The sequence below is a fragment of the Pituophis catenifer genome, unplaced genomic scaffold (genome assembly GCF_029215685.1).
Source record: "Pituophis catenifer annectens isolate HBS135680 unplaced genomic scaffold, rPitCat1.0.hap2 SCAF_1, whole genome shotgun sequence".
In the NCBI taxonomy this organism is placed as follows: domain Eukaryota; kingdom Metazoa; phylum Chordata; class Lepidosauria; order Squamata; family Colubridae; genus Pituophis; species Pituophis catenifer.
Window position 1 is genome coordinate 249,722,345 of NW_027256881.1, and position 19,088 is coordinate 249,741,432.

General features: G+C 36.6%; 1 protein-coding gene across 1 annotated transcript in view; it reads left to right on the forward strand.

Moving 5' to 3' along the window:
- The window catches only part of SERGEF (secretion regulating guanine nucleotide exchange factor), a 75,725-nt gene that overhangs the window by 23,683 nt on the left and 32,954 nt on the right, over window positions 1–19,088 (forward strand). The window contains exon 10 of the mRNA XM_070957445.1: window positions 10,269–10,305. Coding sequence (XP_070813546.1) covers window positions 10,269–10,305 — 37 coding nt within the window. The remainder of the gene's footprint in view (window positions 1–10,268; window positions 10,306–19,088) is intronic.

Sequence of the window (19,088 nt, forward strand, 5' to 3'; positions counted from 1 at the left end):
CAGCCCCCAATTGGCATGCTAGAAACATCTTTAGCATACTGCTAAGTAGAGATTGGTGAGGAAACTGGGTCAGAAAACATGCTTACTGTACCTGCAAGAGACTGCGGAGTGTAACAGCATGAAAACAGGACTGTCCACAGTATGGCACTGTCTTACTAAATATAATGGGAAACACTGCTAAGAGTTTGCCCTCGTGTATTTTTGATGATTACCAAGTAAATGCAGCAATGACAGTTTTGCATATATTTAATTTAATGCCTTATAAGACATTAATCTATAGTGCTTTGAAGAAGAGTCTCTTATTATTCTATATATAGCCAATATTACTTCCTATCTAAATACGTAGGCAGGAAGTATATTTGTATTGAGCATCACTATGTATGTAAAGTAAAGATGAACTGGGTTAAATCTCCAATTGTTGCAATGTTTGCAATAATGTATGAGATGCAGTGGTAAAATTCAGCTGGCTCTATCCGGATCGCATAATCCGGTAGCGCCGGCGGTGGGAGGCTCCGCCCACCCGCCCAGACATCATCACATCCCATTTTTGATCCTCTGCGCATGTTCAGAAGGCTCTGCGCATGTGTGGAGAAGGCGAATGCGCTCACATTTGCAAACTGGTAGCGAAGGTAAGTGAATACCACCCCTGATGAGATGGATTTTAATCTAGACAAGACAACCTGTGACCCACTGTGTCATCATTTCAGAGATTTTTCCATATGTAGACAGAGAAACAGAAAGATTATAGGGAAGCAACTATATCAGTGGAAACAGGAGCAACTTCTCACTTCCTGTTTGCTTCCCCATTGAGTTTCCTTATGTGAAACTGGCAGTGATCATGGGAAATCTTCCCTCCCTCCCTTCCTTTAAGTGTGTGATGAGCATTTTTTCCCTTCACCCATGCCATATGACTTCTAGGCAGTATGGGTAGTCCTTGTTTAGTGACTGCTTTGCTACGTGACTGTTTAACTTTTTTTTAAACAATAATTGTAATAAAAGTTACAAATACAAAGATAAAACACTAATACAAACTTAAGGAAAATATAAAAAGGAAAGAAAAAAACTCGAAAGTAAAGTAAAGTCTCCCCGACAAGTATAACAATTTTCAGTAGTCTGGTATTACTCTAGTATTTGAATACAAAAACTCTTCTCATCCTTTATTGATAATCAAATCATAAAAAACTAATTCACTCTTAATCAGCAAAAGTCTACTAAGAGCTAGCCAAAATGTTAACAAATAAGTTTTAATTTTAAGAAAAAATACCCATTTTATAATCTAAACCTATCACTTTCTCAAAGAAATAAAGGAAAAAAAATATCTCTCCATTTATAAACAGATTTTTAAAGCTTGTCATTCAGCTGGCCAAAAAGAAATCTCATTAATAGCTACCAGGAACCACAACATATATATTTTAACCCTGATCAAATAGATTCACTTTGCAGAGCTTGTGTTTATTTTTAAAAAGCTTAATTTTTAAGCCTATCGAGCAGTATCTCACAAGCTGATTTCTTCTTTTTTTTTTCTCTTCTTATTTCTTTCAGGAACAATTTGAGTAATTTCTCTTTGTCTTAACAGTTTCTCTGATTTCACACATTCCTTTTATAAATCCAAGATTTCCAAGTCACTCTTCTAATTTATTATTTCTATGTCTCCTTTAATCATAAAGACACCAGCTGACTTCATTTGTAAATCCATCCTGGCATCTTTTTCCATGTCATTTTCGTAATCCATCATATTTTTAAAACTCTAAATCCACATTCAAGTCAATCTTAGTCTCTGTTTTAATCCAATAAAATCAATTGTTCTTCTGTTATCTTCTGCTGGATATATCTTCAGAATTCTGAGAAGCTAATCTATGAACTGGCAAAAAAGCGGAGCCATGTTCAGTCTGCCATTGCTGTCCTTGGAAGTCTTGCATTCATTCACAATTATGACAGTGATGAAAAAAGTAATTTTATGACCAATCTTTTCATTTACAAACTTTGTAGGTCTGCACAGTGAAGGAAAGCTTCACTATGCGGTGAAGGACCCAGATTGTTGGGGACAATACGCTGACTCTGTAAACTGCTTAGAGAGGTCTGTAAAGCACTGTGAAGTGGTATATAAGTCTTTTAAAAAAAAGCTGAAGTAAGATCATAAATACAATTTTGGTTTCGCTTAACAGCCACTTCAGTTAATGACCGAGTGGCTGGTTCCAATTGTGGTTTCTCAACAGTTGGATTGAGATGTCTGCTATAGAAATTAAATCAAATAAATAAATAAATAAAATAAAATAAATGAGAATTACAGTACTTGTATTGTCTTGTAGCCTTTCTGTATGAAGCTGCTAATTCAGGGGTGAAATCCAAAATTTTTCCCTACTGGTTCTGTGGGCGTGGCTTGGTGGGCGTGGCAGGGAAAGGATATTGCAAAATTTTCATTCCCACCCCATTCTGGGGCCAGCCAGAGGTGTTATTTGCCAGTTCTCCGAACTACTCAAAATTTCCACTACCGGTTCTCCAGAACCTGTTAGAACCTGCTGGATTTCACCCCTGCACTAATTCCTCCTCTGAATTCACTCATGGTATGAGGAGGGGTTGAGATACATTGAGATGGATAGGGAAGGAAGATGAAAAGACTGCTGGAACTCATAGGAGAAGAAACTGTTCCTGGGGAAACTGAAAAGGAAATTTAAGTTTCCTCTCCTTGGAATTAAGACAGGATAGTCTTGGTTTGTGGGGACAATTAAATGACAGGGAAAATATTATAGAATGTTTTATTGCTTCTTTACAAGCCTCCAGGAGGCTAAAATGTTTTGTAGGCTACTAACCTTTATTGATTTATTTTTTAAAGTTGTTCAGAATAGAAAATGTGCCATAGGCCATTGCAATTGTTAATCTATTTGAAACAAAGCTTTAAAATATTAGCAGCTGAGCTTTTTGCTTTTGGTTTAGCTTAGTGAGGTTTGATAATTGTCTTGGTCTATCAAAATATAGCCTATTTCATAGGCCATGAATGCAGTTTCATTTTTTGCCTTGTTCTTTCAAATAATTCTGTTTGAAAATATATGCTTCCATACTTAGCTAACATTAAGTGTGCTACTACATTATTTATTAACTGAATAAACCAAGACACATTGACAAATACAAATGCTGTTCAATAGGCATCATATAATGACCCACAAACATATAATTTATTTATGCTCTTTAGTAGTAGAATTTTAATCATGCCCATATCAACAGATTCTAGCTGATGTACAAATACAACTCACACATGAAATATAACCAATTTTTGTTGTGACTCTTTTGTATAGATGGTACTAGTACTGAAGCATACTTTCATTAATTATTTGTACAATGGAGAATAGGACTGTCTGATTTAGCATGGTCACTGGCATGGATAGGCATTATTTTCTAAAGAGCATTTCCAATGAAATTTTGATGTTATTATCTTAGATCAGCAGTTCTTAAAATGTTTGATCTAATTATCCCTTTTTCTGAACTCATATAATGTCAGTACCCCCACAAAACCCCCCAACAAACCAGAATTTGTTTCATTACACAAGCATCTTGATGGCAGCAGTTGCAAATTGGATTCTTTACTCGGAAATAAGCAATTACAAATTCCTCCATTATCCCCTGGATGTGCCCAAACATTGCAAAGTTGTGCATTTGTGTGTGTGCATCCATCTGTTGTATTATGTTGATTGATAAAAAGTTAGAAAGGAGGAATTTCTTTGACAAAAATCCCTGCCTTCCTTTGGATGATAAACTCAAATTTACCAGGCTGATGTTATTTTGGATTTGAATTAAATAGAAGGGTTGCTTGAGGAAGAAAATCTCTGCATCTATATGAATGCAGCAGATAGTGCTCCACAATCTTCATATTGCCATTCCTAATAGGCTAGTAACAATTTAATATACTGTAATAGTTTGATTATGTGCCATCAAGTAATTTTTGACTCCTAGTGACCACATAAATAGATTTTCTCCATGATGATGTCTATGGAGATTCTTCTTCCACCTTTCCCAGCATTAGAATGTTCTCCAGAGAGCTGGGTCTTTGCATAATGTATCCAAAGCAGGATAATTTGGTCATTGTGCTTCAAATGAGAATGAATGAATGAATCAAGTGATCCATTGGTTGGTTTTCTTGGATATCCATGGTAATCTCAGGTTTTTCTCCAGTTGTAATATAATTGTATTTTTTTTTAATGAAATCAACTTGATTCTGAAATCTGTACTGATTGAAACTCTTCTGTTGAGTTTGCAAGGAGAAACATTTTGATAACGTCTTTCATTTTCATTTGGTTTTTCATTTGTTGTAAAGCCCGAGGGAAATTGAAGATTTCTTTTCTGTTCTATTTTCCTTTGGGAGAAAATAATTTTTGAACTCTTCAAAAAAATATGAGGGTGGAGTGGGAAGCTAGCTTTGCCGATATATGAAATTTCAGCAACTGCTTTACTCTTAGAACGTTATTTCCTCAGAAGTTTCCTCAGAAGTAATCCCATGTTTGGGCGCTCTCTGCAATTTTTAAAGCTCACGATCAGATTATCTGGATGCATTTAATCTTATCAGCTTTTGCACAATTTTATACTAATTACCTTCTGGGTAGAAACTGGCTGTGGCTTTGCATATCTGTGGAATAAACTATACCAAGTTTTGGCACCCTTACAGTTTTAAAATAACGAAGCTGCTGGGGGAAGGCCCATATGCATAAAGGATTATCAGCTTTCTTGATCTCCTACTTCCTTCTTCTTTTGGGGGAAGGGGGCTTGAAAAATCAAATGTTCCCTTGTCTTTTCATAGGAGAAGATTTTAACAGCCTGTAGGAAAGCGCTTGGAATGTGTTCCATGCGGAAGTGTTCCAAACAGACACTAGGTGTCAGCTGATTCATGCAATGCTAGCCAATAATTGTTAAGAGGGTGAAGAGCTGTCCTGATGCATTTTGCTGTGGCTTGGTTGCTATGGAAACTGCTGCTTTTGTACGTGTATTGTGTGTGCAACCCCTCCACCATATGGGTTCTGCTTCACAGACACTGCAGATTATGGAAACATGTTGCCACAATATAGCTCTTAATGGTGTTGCCTGGATCAGGAAGAAACTATTCTTTTCAATAGTTAAAAACACAACCAAACAAGCCTCCTCCATGCCCTTTCTCCCTCTATTTTTTGTAGGCTTAGTGCATCTGTTGGCAAGCCGGGTCTTACAGGCACCAAAAGGCAGACCTCTGAAGTTGAACAGAAAATAATGAATATTGCCATTTTCTTTGTATAAATAGTTGGTGACAATGTTTGTGCTGTGAAAACAGTCAAAAGGATTTGAAGAAGCTTTGTGAGGTCAGCCCGTCCTAGCCCAGAGCTCATTAGACCCCTTGGACTACACACCAAATCATCCTCAGTTTAGGGATGATGGGATTGTTATGAAACATCTGGAAAACAAGACCCGAAAGGGTGCTCAGAAATATAAATCTGCAGTGGGCTTTGAAGGATGACAATTCTGCTAAAATCTCACCATAACACATATTTATCTTTAAGCCTTATGTTAGCAATTACCGATAATCAGACTGGCATGTATTCATGAAAGGAAAGATACTGACTTAAAAAAAAAAATCCTGCTCGTCTTTTAACCTTTTGCAATCAGGGGAATTTCTCAGTGGGGCGAGTATTTCCACATAGAATTAACTCATGTGCTTATGTGTGTCTATAGCTATCAGTAATCCTAATTTATCTGAAAGTAGTTATGATTTCTTCTAAGGTTTTTGGCTAGGAAGACATTGTTTTTTTTTGCCTAAATATTGCAAAACTCCTGGCTGTTGCCCAGCTCTATGCCAGTCTGGGTATTCAACATCCATACTTCCTATTGAATAAGCTTGATTTGAGCAGCTGTTTTAAGTCATGCAGCTTTCTGTATATAATCTTTGTCTGTGAGTCTAGTAAACCAAGTCATGGCCAGAATAATTATACCCACCATCTGATTCTTGCTTGTCCTAAAGAGAGAATACAATGCAAGAAAAAAGTCAATACGATGCTGTCAAAAGCAAAAGGAAAACTTTTAAAGGTCACTTTATATACCATATTTAAAATAAGATTTGAAGCCAATAACTATAATAGCTGCAATAATTTAACAGTTGCTTTAGGACAGTGATGGTGAACCAAATGTCATGTGGAAACATCCCGTGTGCATGCGCACACGTTCATCGGGGCCGTGCTCCGGAAAAGCCGAACTTCCAGGTTTTAGCATGCATGTGCGGCCGATGATCAGCCTGCTGGCACGCATATGCATGCTGGTTTGTAGCACTGCCACACATGTGAAGGACAGCTGATCGTCGTACGCGTTTGCATGCCAGAAACCTAGAAGACAAACAGGCAAGACCACAGGTGCCGGGCAACATGGCTTCGCGTGCCACTTTGGGCATGCGTGGCATAGGTTCATCATCACGGATCTAGGATAAACTGTCTTTTATCAACATCCTGTATACAGATTTTCCATAGGATGACCAAAACATGTAAGTTATGGGTCTCAGAAAATTGAATGATATGTAATAATATTTTGTTTTATTCTATTCAAACAAGCTAACAATAACTAAGTCGCTTGGATAGTGATATGGGGGTCATATAAATTTAATAATAAAAAATAAATAAACGGTGACTGTCTTAATAATATTATGTAACATTACTATGATGTAATGTTAAATTGAAAAATGAAAATAAAAATGAAACATGACATTTACAAGCAAAACTCTTTTAAAAATTGATGAAATTGTTCATTGGACTCTTCCTTGCTTTCTTATTTGGACTTATTTGGACTGGGATGGGAAATCCAATGCTTTAAAAGACATGTAGATTTATGCTTCTATCATTGCAAGATCCAAGACCAGAGGTTTAGTCTTCCTAGTTTTCGGATACCTTGGACAGTTCTTTCAGAGCAATTGAAGAGATACACTGTTGTAGAAATGTTGCGTCCTCTGATGCACGCCGTGGTGACACAGATGTTTCCCCCTATTGGACAAAACACGGAGTTCTCTCTGCAGGAGAATAAAGCCCCTCCATTGGCTAAAGCATCTGACAGCCGCTCTATATATAAAGAGACACAGAAAGTAGTTGCCGGTTCCTGAGTTGCCCTGTTAGCGCTGTTCATTGTTAAGCCAATAAAGGCTTGTGCATTCTGCGCCCTTGTGTCGCTTCAGTTCTTGGTCCCTCTTGTTCTCCCTACAGAGCAAGAAAAATAGATTATTTTATTTTACTCATAGAAAAAAATATCAGAGTTTCACAATCTTGCAGCTGTAGGGCAGCCCACACCTAAATATTTTATCTCCATCGGAATGGTTCTTGGCAGCTGAAGAAATATTAATGCTTCACATTCTTTCTGTGATGAAAATAAAATTTACCTCAGTTCTTGAATTGATCATCTTTCTCTTGAATCCTCTAACACGCCTATCTCTGTGCAAGGTGAAAAAAGAAATGAAAATATTTTTGGTGGTTATCCAGTAGACAGAGTAATAGAAAATTAGATAGCAAAGATGGATTGAGAAAAAAAAAATGAGAGCAAGGAAATGAAAAAACAAACAAACTACAATGTCAAAAAAGGCTAAAGTTTATAATCTTTTGCTTGTAGCTGTAAGGAAAAAATATGTAGAACAAGCAAGTGTCTTATGCTAGACATAAAAAGCTCAGCAGGCTCAGATGGAATAAGCATAGTAGCAAAACTAAAAAACAGGTTTAATCCCCTCAAGATGTTTTAAGTATTTTTTCCGTTGTCTATGGAGATTTTCAGTCATCCGGGTCATGGCTGTCCAAAGGTGCTTTTTCAAAAAGCAACTGGACTTGCTTTGTTTTTGCTTGAAGACATTTTACTTCTCATCCATAAGGTTCTTTGATTCTGACTGAATGGTGGAGGATGATAGAATTTATATTTCTTGCAGTCATCAGGACATTAACACTTTTTCTGAGAGTTGTCCAGGCCACTTGGAGGTTTACCTCACGGTCACTTGAATAGTGATTTTGAAACAGGGAAAAGTCCTCTGGATGCCATCAGGTGCTTTAATAAGAAAAATGGCAGGACATCTGATAAAATGTCGATTATTCTCACAGCCCGTCCTTCTCAATATAGGTAACATACTATGTTTTTTCACTTCCTTAATGTTCTGTCCTTAAAGGGACAGAATATGGGGCATTTTCTTTCCATCCCTGTCCATCAAGTATTTTAGTGGCTTATATTCTTTTTGCAACAGATCATTTTTCAGTGGAAATCTGAGGAATTTCACAGGTGACTGAGATTTATTAACTGCTTTAAAAGGAAAACACACAAAATATGTTTTATCTGTTTATTTACTTACTTACTCATAGGTAGTCCTTGACTTAGTCCAAACTTGAGTCCAAAATTTGCGTTGCTAAGCAAGACAGTTGTTAAGTGAGTTTTGCCCCATTTTACAAGCTTTCTTGCCACAGATGTTAGGTGAATCACTGCATTTTTAAAGTTAGTAACACTAAATCAGTAACACCAACTTAGCAGTAGTTGTTAAGTGAATCTGGCTTTCTCATTGACTTGTCAGAAGATTACAAAAGGTGAGCATATGATCCTGGGACACTGCAACTGTCATATATACATGCCAGTTGCCAAGCCACTGAATTTTGAACATGTGACCAGGTGATGCTGCAATGGTTGTAACTGTGGAAAATGGTCACAAGTCACATTTTTCATCACTTCTGAAACTTTGAATGGTCATGAAATGAATAGTTGTAATTCAAGGACTACCTATATCCGGGATGGTGAACCTATGGCACACATGCCACAGGTGGCACGTGTAGCCATATCTGTGGGCACGTGAGCTGTTGCCCTAGCTCAGCTCCAGAGTGCATGTGCATGCTGGCCAGCTGCTTTTTGGCTGGCCCCACTCACACCACTCCTCCCCTCCCAGGAGTCTCTATGCAGCCCATTTTGAATGCCAGGTAAGTACAGGGCTCGTACGGAAGCTCTGCAAGGGCATTTTCGGCCTCCAGAGGGCCTCCAGGGGGTGGGGGTGGGGGAGGCCGTTTCCATCTTCCCCAGGCTCCAAGAAAGCCTCTGGAGCCTGGGGAGGGCAAAAAACAGGCCTTCCGGACCCACCGGAAGTTGGGAAATGGGCTGTTTCTGGCCTCCAGAGGGCCTCCAGGGGGGTGGGGGAAGGCTGTTTTTGCCCTCCCCAGGCTCCAAGAAAGCTTCTGGAGCCTGGGGAGGGCAAAACACAGACCTACCGGGCCCACCGGAAGTCATGAAACAGGCCATTTCTGGCCTCCGGAGGCTTCAGGGAGGCCTGCTAGGCCCAAAATGCGGTGCGGGGAGGGTCGTGCACGGGGAGCAGAGGCGGTCATGCATGCACGCACAGGGGGTGAGGCACGGGGGGCATTGAATTATGGGTGTCGGCACATGTGTGCGCGACCCCCCCCATGCTTCACCCACTTATCGCACGTGACGGCAAAAAGGTTAGCCATCACTGTGTATGACCTATACTTACTGTGTAAGATCTGTGTAGCTGCCCATCTGGATAGCTCACAAGAAGACTAAAAACTGAACTATAAAAGCCATTAACCATATATTTGAATATGTTGCAGAACTAACAGTATCTTCACAAAATTCAAAGTGCTGTTTTTAACCTATAAGGCCTCAAATGGCTTTACTTGTAGGTACTATTAGGATCAACTCATGAGAGGATCAACATCATGAAAGAAATTAGTGGTAGTCCCTCATTGTCAAAGATGAAGGAAGCAGATGACGTTAGTAAAGACAGAGTTGTTTTAGAAAGTTTTAGGGGAATGACAAAGTAAGTGTGGTTGGTCAGTTTTTGCAATTTATTAATTTGATCATATTTAAAATAGTTATGTATTATGGTTAGTTAATGTTAATTATCAAGAATCTAATATGTAATTAATGTGGCATACAAAACTGATAAACTTTAAGAATTGTATATATAAAGGCATATATTTAAAATATATGAAGATATATGTCTGTCTATTTATTTGCCTGCGCTCATTATGAAGCACTTTCCTGAAAACTTCCTTGGTTGCGACCTTGTAGACAGATAAAAGAAAATATTCTTTTATACATTGTGCAGTATTGCCCCTGAGATTGGACTTCTTTGCAAAATTACCTGTGATATAATTGCTATATATCATCCCCAAGATGAGAGGCAGTATGACTTTCAATACCAAGTTTATTTTTTATCAAATATTTTAAAGTTGTGTGTTTGGAATGCATTCTCTTGTTTAATATTTCAGTTTACTATTCTATTATCATTTGTTTTGCAGATTGCATGTGGTTCAGAGCACAATCTAGCAATAGTTGGTAAGTAGCATGATATTTTGTATTAAATGTTCTGAAGTCTTCCTCTTTTAGTTGTATGCCAATTGTAGAACAAATTATTTAGAAAGTATTCTAAGGTATATATTCTGGAACTAATGCAAATTAAAAAAGTAGAAAAGAATGAAAAAGGAATAGAAAGTGGGGAAAAGAAAATATAAAGAGAAATACAACAGAAGGAGTAATAATATAGTAAATTTTTTCTTCTCCCTTCATTATAACAACTGCAAACGTTCTCTGAGAATACAACAAACAATCATTTCTTCCTATATCTCTTTTTTCTATAAACAAATTCTTAAACCTGACATTCCTAGTTAGCAACAGTTCATAAAGGGTTGCAAAAAAGCAAGATATATATTTTAACCTTAAATAAAATATATATTATTCCCTTTATATATATCCCTCCCCTTTACATTTACAAAGTAATTTATCACTTATTCTAAAAATACAACAAAAACTATCTTTTTCCAGATCTTTAGAGTTTCGTCATTCAGTCCTAGTCAGCAAAAAGCCATTAAAGTTTGGGCTACCAGAAATATTTTAACCTTGATTAAATACACAACCTTTGTATTATTTCTGTTTGGAGTTAACAATCTTCATATTTAAACACTTTAAATAATGTCTCAGAACTTGATTTCTTTTTATTTTCCTTTTTTCTCTTCTCTGAAAATCCTTTAACAAATATCTTTTATAAATCCAAAATAAGAACATTTTCCCAGTCATTCTTCTAGTTTGTTATTTGTATATCCTTTTAATTATTAAGAAATCAGTCATTTCATTTGTATATCCATTGTAACATCTTTTTCCATATCATTCTTATAACTCGTCATTATTAAATGCGAGGGAGATGGGTGGTTAAGAAATATTAAATATTAAACAAACAAGCAAACAAACAAACAAATAAATCCAGGTTTGAATTCACCTCAGTCTGGGTGTTATCCAGTAAAATTTGTTCCTCTTTAATAACCTCATTTAAATCCTGTTTTTCCATAACAGACAATTTTAAGATTAACTTCTGAATCCATTCTTCCCAAATATTCTTGAATTCATCCAGAATTAAAATGTTTTGCTGCATTCTGTATTAGTGATTTGAATTTAAATGTGTTTTTATTTATAATCTAGTTCCTTCTAGTGTCAAACCTTTAAACTCCTATCTTTTTTTGTTCTTTTCTAAGCCACATTTTCCCATGGAAAGGTTTCTTATAATTAATTTCAAAATGTTTTCAAAGGCTCTCTGGACCCTTAATCTGTTAATAACTTTCTGAAATCAAGATTCTAATCATCCTTTTATTGTTTATCTCCTCCTTTTAAAGCCTTAATCTTGTCCTTAGTGCTTCTTTATTCAAGGATTGAAGGAAACTCAACATTGTAAAGGTTCTTAATAGGTTCTTAATTCTGTCAACAAACACAAGTGCTGATTTACCATCAACTTATCAGGTACTTAGGAGCTATGGGCTTGGCAGCACAAGGAAACCATAGCCAATTGCCAGCCATTAACATACCAATCAACCAATAGGAAGTCACCACATAAATACACTTCACAGAATAGCCCAGTAGAGAGAAGTTTTTTGAAGATGGGCTCCAGCACAAGTCTGAAAGCTTTGAAGAGTAAACTTCTGGTCCGGTGACCGACCCAGATTTGATCTTGCAACATTATCTTGGGACATGTATATTTGCCTTCATTCATGAGGTCCTTAATAGTTGAAATGCAATTAAAATATAATTCCAAAAGTGATAAAGAAATGAGGCTCAACTAAGCTTTTTGTCCATATATACTACTATGTTAATGGCTATGAGTTTGATGGAACTCCCTTGACTCTCAGCTGCTTCAATCATGAGTTCATCACAAAAACTTTGGTTTCTGCAATCCACTTACAAGGAGCAGCTGTCCAGAGTGCGTATGTGCAATCTCATGATCTCTCCTTTTTCTGGAGAGATTGAAAGTGGCCAGAATTTGCCTTTTGGACATTGATTTCTGAGGCAACATCATCTCAAGGATGTTCAGCACATCATGTCCTCAACAGAAGTAATTGGAATTGTTGGTGAAATTCTAACTCTAGCAAAGCCTTGAGCTACAAATCTCAAATAATACAATTAATAATTTCTCACATACAGAAAAAACCTGTTGTTTCCAGTGCCTGCGGTCGCAGTGATTTCCCACTTAATGCTCTATTAGTAGCAAGATCTTTTCACCCAGCACAGAGCATTTGTGTACAGCAAGGAAGCACAGCATGTCCTGGTATTACTTTTATCAATTATACATGATAAATTCTGCCTTGACTAAGGCTACATTGTATGAGCTTCCTGAAAGATCAGCATGGCAGCATGTTAACAACTCCTTCTTTCTCCTAGCTGTCCTAATCATATCCATAGTTTGCTTAAAGGGTACTTAGCAGGAATTCTTCCTAACAACCCAACATTATTCCTTAGGTCTAGCATTTATATCACTGTGCCATCAAGATTTATATGCTTGAGTAAGAGGTAGACATAACGATTCAATTGTTTATTGTCAAAATCCTTGTTCAGTGGTATTATAATAATACATTCTAATTTAGGCAGCAGCCAAATTTATTCTACAAGTGAAAACCAAGCAAAACAGAAGTATAATAAAATAGGTGAAAAATATCAGTACAAAATAAAACATAGCTAGAAGGGAATTATGTCAGGAAGGATTGATATAGAATACAGGGGATCTTAGCTGATAAGCAGATTTTAACAAATATAAATATGCATAATTAATATTTACCGTACGTTTGCTAACTGCAATAATTAAAAGAAAAGAAATTCTCTAGAGAAAAAAAAAGGATATTTGCATAGCCTCATTGCTCTGTAGTGAATATATAATCAACAAAATCTTTGGAATTTTTGCCAAGTACAGTTTACAATGAAAAGGCATGTTTTAAAATTAATGTATTTTATGTAGATGCAGGATCTAACAATAAACTATTTTGATACTTACTCTGCTCTCACAGAGGGAAGCTTTACTAGTCACATAATAATTTTGCTTTTAAGAATGTAAGAGTTTATGGTTGATTAGATTATCATAAAAAAAGAGATGAAGAGATATTGAACTATAAGTTAAACAGATGAAAAAATAGTTTTATCTAGGCACTGATAAGCATAGCATTCTATATTAATGGAATGCAGTTTTACTTGGAACAGCTTAGAATCTTGCAACAATATCTTGCAACAATAATCTTACAAAGCCTTGGAATTTAGATATCAGCCAAATCATTTAATATGCTGGCCTCCTATAAACAAGTTAGGAGGTATTAACATGTTTCTTGTTCGGGAAGATCTAACTATCAGAACATACATATGTATATGTTTACTGAAAGGAAAAATTAAAATAAACCAAATGTATATGCAGACATTACTCAGATATTTTAAAACGCCCAGCAAGCTCTGACTTTCAATCATTATTATATCCAATCCAATATATCAGTGGCTGAACAATGACAATGTATCACTGTTAGGTAATTATAAGAGATAGCCTTTTTACAGCTTTTCCCTCCATAATAAACATTTTGTACTGTCCATAATTTATGAGTGGGGTGATTTTACTGTCCAGAATGGTATAGGGCCGTGATGTCGAACCTATGGCACGCGTGCCAGAGGTGGCATGCAGCGCCCTCTCTGATGGCACGTGAGCCATTGCCCCAGTTCAGCTTTGCTGCGCATGCATGTGCGCCTCCCGCTGGCCAGCTGGTCTTTGGGTCTCTGTCACGCATGCGCGGGGCACTTCCGGGGGGGGGCATAGATGCATGTGGGGGCGGGCCGTATGTGGGGGGCATGCAGGCATTGCATTTTGGAGGTTCACATGCATGCTTTGGGCACTCGGTCCGGAAAAGGTTACCCATCACTAGTATAGGGTCTCTTGCTTGAACAAGGAGTTGGACTAGAAGACCTTCCGGGTCCCTTCCAACTATGTTATTCTGTTATTCTGTTACTTGAATCAAATTTTCTGATGTTGATGGAAATTGCTGAGAAGGTTAATCATGATAGATTTGCCCTATTATGGAGGGTTTTGCCCTGTTATACGGGGCTTCCTTATGTTCACCTATCCTGGAAAGTTGAGATCCTTATATAGAAGCTTATTTAAAAACATATATAACATAAAAGTGGGATGGAGAAAAGCTGTCTATGTTCTAATAACTCTGCTTCTCAGGGTATCTGAGAAAGCTGATTTGCCAGAACAGTTGAGGTCACAAAGCTAAATTCAGATGAATTTTAGATTTGTCTGAACCCAATGGATACATTCAGACTACTTTACTAGGTTCAGAGAACACCCTTAAATTTATTTGATGCTGCCTTCACATCTTGCATGAATCTAGCTATTCTGACATGGGCAGTGAAGGTAAGGAAACAATCGCTTGGTGTGGTGAAAATACAGATCAGTGATTAAGTGCATAATCAATTTAAGGATTAAGAATGAAATGTTGAACATTCTAAATAACTGTTTCTGAAACCTAACGACTTCGAGAAGTATAGACTTCAAACCTCAGAATACAAGGATTTCTTACAGTAATTCCTCCAATAATTGGGACTGGTGTTAAAGAAAATCTTTTGAACTGTAGTTGTCTTGCATCTTTATAGAATTGAGCTTGGGTGTGGCAAAATAGTTTTTTTTTTTTTAAATTGAGGAAATTACAAACAATGTCTTCATGTGTTGCATATCATATATAGTCATACAATCAATAAGAAAACAACAGGAGTCCAAGTGGTGGGCTTAAATTGCCCTAAACTAATTATAGTTTATTCATGAAGTTGTTTGCAAATCACACTAAGCAAAGGACAAGCAACCTACATGATGACTTAACGTGAGGTGAAAAGTGTAGTGCATAGTTACCCTTCTAATTACAGTTTGTGGTAATATAAACAGATGATAGCCACCATGAGCAGACAGAAGGCTGCTTCTCTTCCCATTTGGTTTGATAAATTTTCCACACAGGATTTTAAAAGACAAAACCTCTATCGTCACCAGCTGAGGTTTATCTTTTTCAAATTTTATGTGTTTAAACCTTTGGGGAGAGATTTTGTAGAAAGTGGTTGGAAGTAAAGTTTAAGCTGCTTCTATATTTCATAATATAAAGCAGAACAGGACACTATCTGGTTGAGGCACCTCTTTTAATTATATAGCAAATATCATGTTGTTCAGCCCTCTTAGTGACTAGAGGAATATCAATGGCATTTTTTTCTGAGACAGAAGTATAAACAAATTTTGTCACAAATCCTGCTTTGTGGGTGTTTTGCTTCTGACAGATCCCTGGTGGGACAGTTGCTACTAGGCACAAAGAACAGCTCGTGTTTATCAGAATTCTAATTTACTTTTCAAAATGAATGATGAAGTGATAGGAGTTCAAGCTCTTCCTCTATAAAAATGCCATGCAAGCTCAGACAAGTACTGGCTCTTCTCCAGAGGCTTTCTGTCCTATAAATAATCATATCAGAAAGCTTTTCAGGAAAAGTTGTTCCTGGATTAAGAAGAATTGCAGTGTGTGTGTGTGTGTGTGTGTGTGTAGATAAAATATGTGTATGGTAAGCATGATCCCTAACCACTCTAGTCCAACTAGTCTCATCCTGGTCTACACGTAAGATTTTTAGCCATTCTTTTTCTGAATATTCTGCTAGTCCTGTTTTGGTTTTTTGCTTCTCTACTAACCATGTGAGATAGAAAAGTTCAAATGGATCTACAATCTCCAAAAATATAATCTGTTTCTGTACTGTACCAGGTTTCTTTTAGAAAACAATTCTTTGAAAATGGAAATAAATGGACTTTTATAAGGTCCAAATATAGCTGGGATACTATAGGGCTGATGACATTAAAAAGAACTAGTGGCCTGTGGACAAATGAAACATTTGAACTTACAGCATGCTCTAATTCACCGTGACAAATGCTGAATTGATCTTGAACAAAAATAAGTTAAAATTAAAAGGAATGAATGAAAAAATGGTTATAAGCCTGGACTGTAATTCTGTTTCTCTGCTTCCCCTCTCCCCCTTGAAAAGTTATTAGAATACAATCTAACAATTGATGTATCTCGAGATGATTTTCAACAGTTCATATTGTAGTAAAAAATAATAGTAAATTATTGTTAATATTGTTAATATCATTTTATTCCGTATTTCAAGTAGGGAATCTCTCAAATTCATGATGGTAATTCATCTACTAAATATTTTGACATCCGGTTTGATTAGTTGGAAGAAGTGGGAAAAGCATAATGAGAAATCTAGGCAATCTATAATGACATAGGCAGTTAGAACAAGTCTTCTTCCAGACTCTATGTTCAGCCATCTCTTTGTTAGATCCAGGTCCCTCTTCATTGGTCCAGACTGTCTGGGACTGCAGACCATGCAGTGATATTTACTTTTTTGGGAGTTGTCCCTTCAGCTTTGAAGGACACTGTAGTGTGCTCCCTCATTGAGAGACCATTATTGGACACAATGATTTTAGGTAATTTCCATCCACATCCTACTTTCCCTTTTGAGACCAGTTTGTTGAGAAGATGGTTGGCTTAGGCTCCAAAGGATCATGAAGGACACAGATTATCTGGACCCATTTCAGTCAGATTTCAAGCTGGATCATTATATGGAGCTAACATTAGCCACACTTGTGAATTATTTGAGGTGGAAATGCACTGGAGATTGTGCATTCGTCCTCATGTTCCTTGATCTCTCAGTGGCTTTCTGTACTGTCAATCACAGTATCCTTCTGGAGTAGCTGCAAGGCCTGAGAGTGGGAGGAACCATTTTATTGTGTTTTTCCTTTCCTGGTTAACACCATCCCTTGAGTATCTTGATGACATTCAGGAAGCTATTAAAATTTGGGTGTTCTCCAAGGCTTTGTGGCTGAGTGAAGGGAGCCTGTATTACAAGATATATCTGGTCATATCTTATTTTTAAGGTTGTAATTTATTTTTTGCTTTTGCAATTTTTTTACTTTAAAGCTTCTCAGAGTCATTGGGAGTTTGGTGGCCTATAGTGAATTGTAATAAAATGAAGACAATAAGAACAGCAACAACAATAATAAATTATTCAACTTATTTGTATTATTTGAATTATTATTTAATTATTCAAACAAATGCAGTCAAGGGCAGATCTGAAAAAAAATCATCAAATGATTCAAAGTGCAGATTGTGCAAAGAAACAGTAGATCATATGCTCAGCTTGTACAAGAAAATTGCACAAACTGACAGTGACCAAAAAGATTTCACCGGACCCTCTATAAGAATTATCATGTGCCAATAATGAAAAATTGATGGGAACATAGAGTTGAAAAGATAATCGAAAATGAGTAAGTTACAATACTGTGGACTTCTGAATACAATCTGATAAAATCTTGGCTCATAGCATACCAGATTTAACTATGGTTGAAAAGAAGAAAGTTTGGATAATAGATATGTCAATACCAGGACATAGTAGAATAGAAAACAGAGAATTGGAGAACACAAAGTATCAAGGTTTGAAAATAAAAAAAGAAAGGTTATGACATAAACCCACCAAGGTGTGGTAGTTATTGGCATGCTGGGTGGCCAAAGTCTTGCACTGCATTTAGTAAATTGGCACATTAACAAAATTTCCATTTGTCAAATATAAAAAGCCATAGTGCTTGGATTCACACATATGCTATGCTGATATATTATGACATCCTAAATTCTTGGGAAGAATTTAATGTGTTTGAAGGCGAATACCTGCTAAAGAACTATGATTCCACATTTTTGTATACATAATAATAATAATAAATACTAATGTGGAATGGTCCCTTATTTTTATGGTTATGTAACATCTCTGTCCTGGCTTCTGTCCCACAAACTATTATCTTTTTTTCCCCTTTTGTTTTAAAGTTTGTTCTAATATGCCTGCTATTGAATCCCATTGGACAAGTCTTCAGTTACTTTTATTTCTTTGTATATAGATGTAATATTTTTTGTTTTCTGATAACCTGATCCTCTATTCTCAGCTCTGTGTTAAAACATTTTCCCCAAATAACCCCAAAAGGCTATTTTGACAGAAAATCACAGCCAGTGACAGAGCTTTTGTTTTAATTGTTTTAAAAGGTAGTTTAGTTAAGGTTTGGAAATCTGGACAGTTCCACAACTCAAATGGCAAAGTTATTATATGATTATTTTCTGGACTAGGGCAGTTTACAGTAATATTGTAAACACATTAGCAATAGCAATAGCGCTGAGACTTATATACCACTTCACAGTGCATTACAGTCTCTCTAAATAGTTTACAGAGTCAGCATATTGCCCCCAACATTGTTTGATATGGGCAGAAGTATTTGAGAAGCCACATCCAAGACTTGAGTCTTTCCCAAATTGGTACCCTTGAAATGTGTTTGGACTATAATTATTTATTTATTTGAATACCACCTTTATTATTTTTACAAACAACTCAAGGCATCAAAACATATTTATTTATTTATTTATTTATTTATTTATTTATTTTATCATATTTATATACCGCCCTACTCCCGGGGGACTCAGGACGGTGAACAGCCAAGAAAAAATACAATAACATACAGAAGTTAAAAGCTATTAAAAATAGATTAAATAATTTGGGCTCAAAAACAAATTTAAAAACATCCAATTTATATAAAACATTTAAAACCCAATTTAAAAGGGAGAGTTAGGCCAGACCGGTCTGTTGGAATAAAAACGTTTTTAGGGCGCGGTGGAAAGTGTGTAAATCTTGGATCCTCTGTATCTCCGGGGGGGAGCTCGTTCCAGATGGCAGGTGCCCCCACAGAGAAGGCTCTCTTCCTG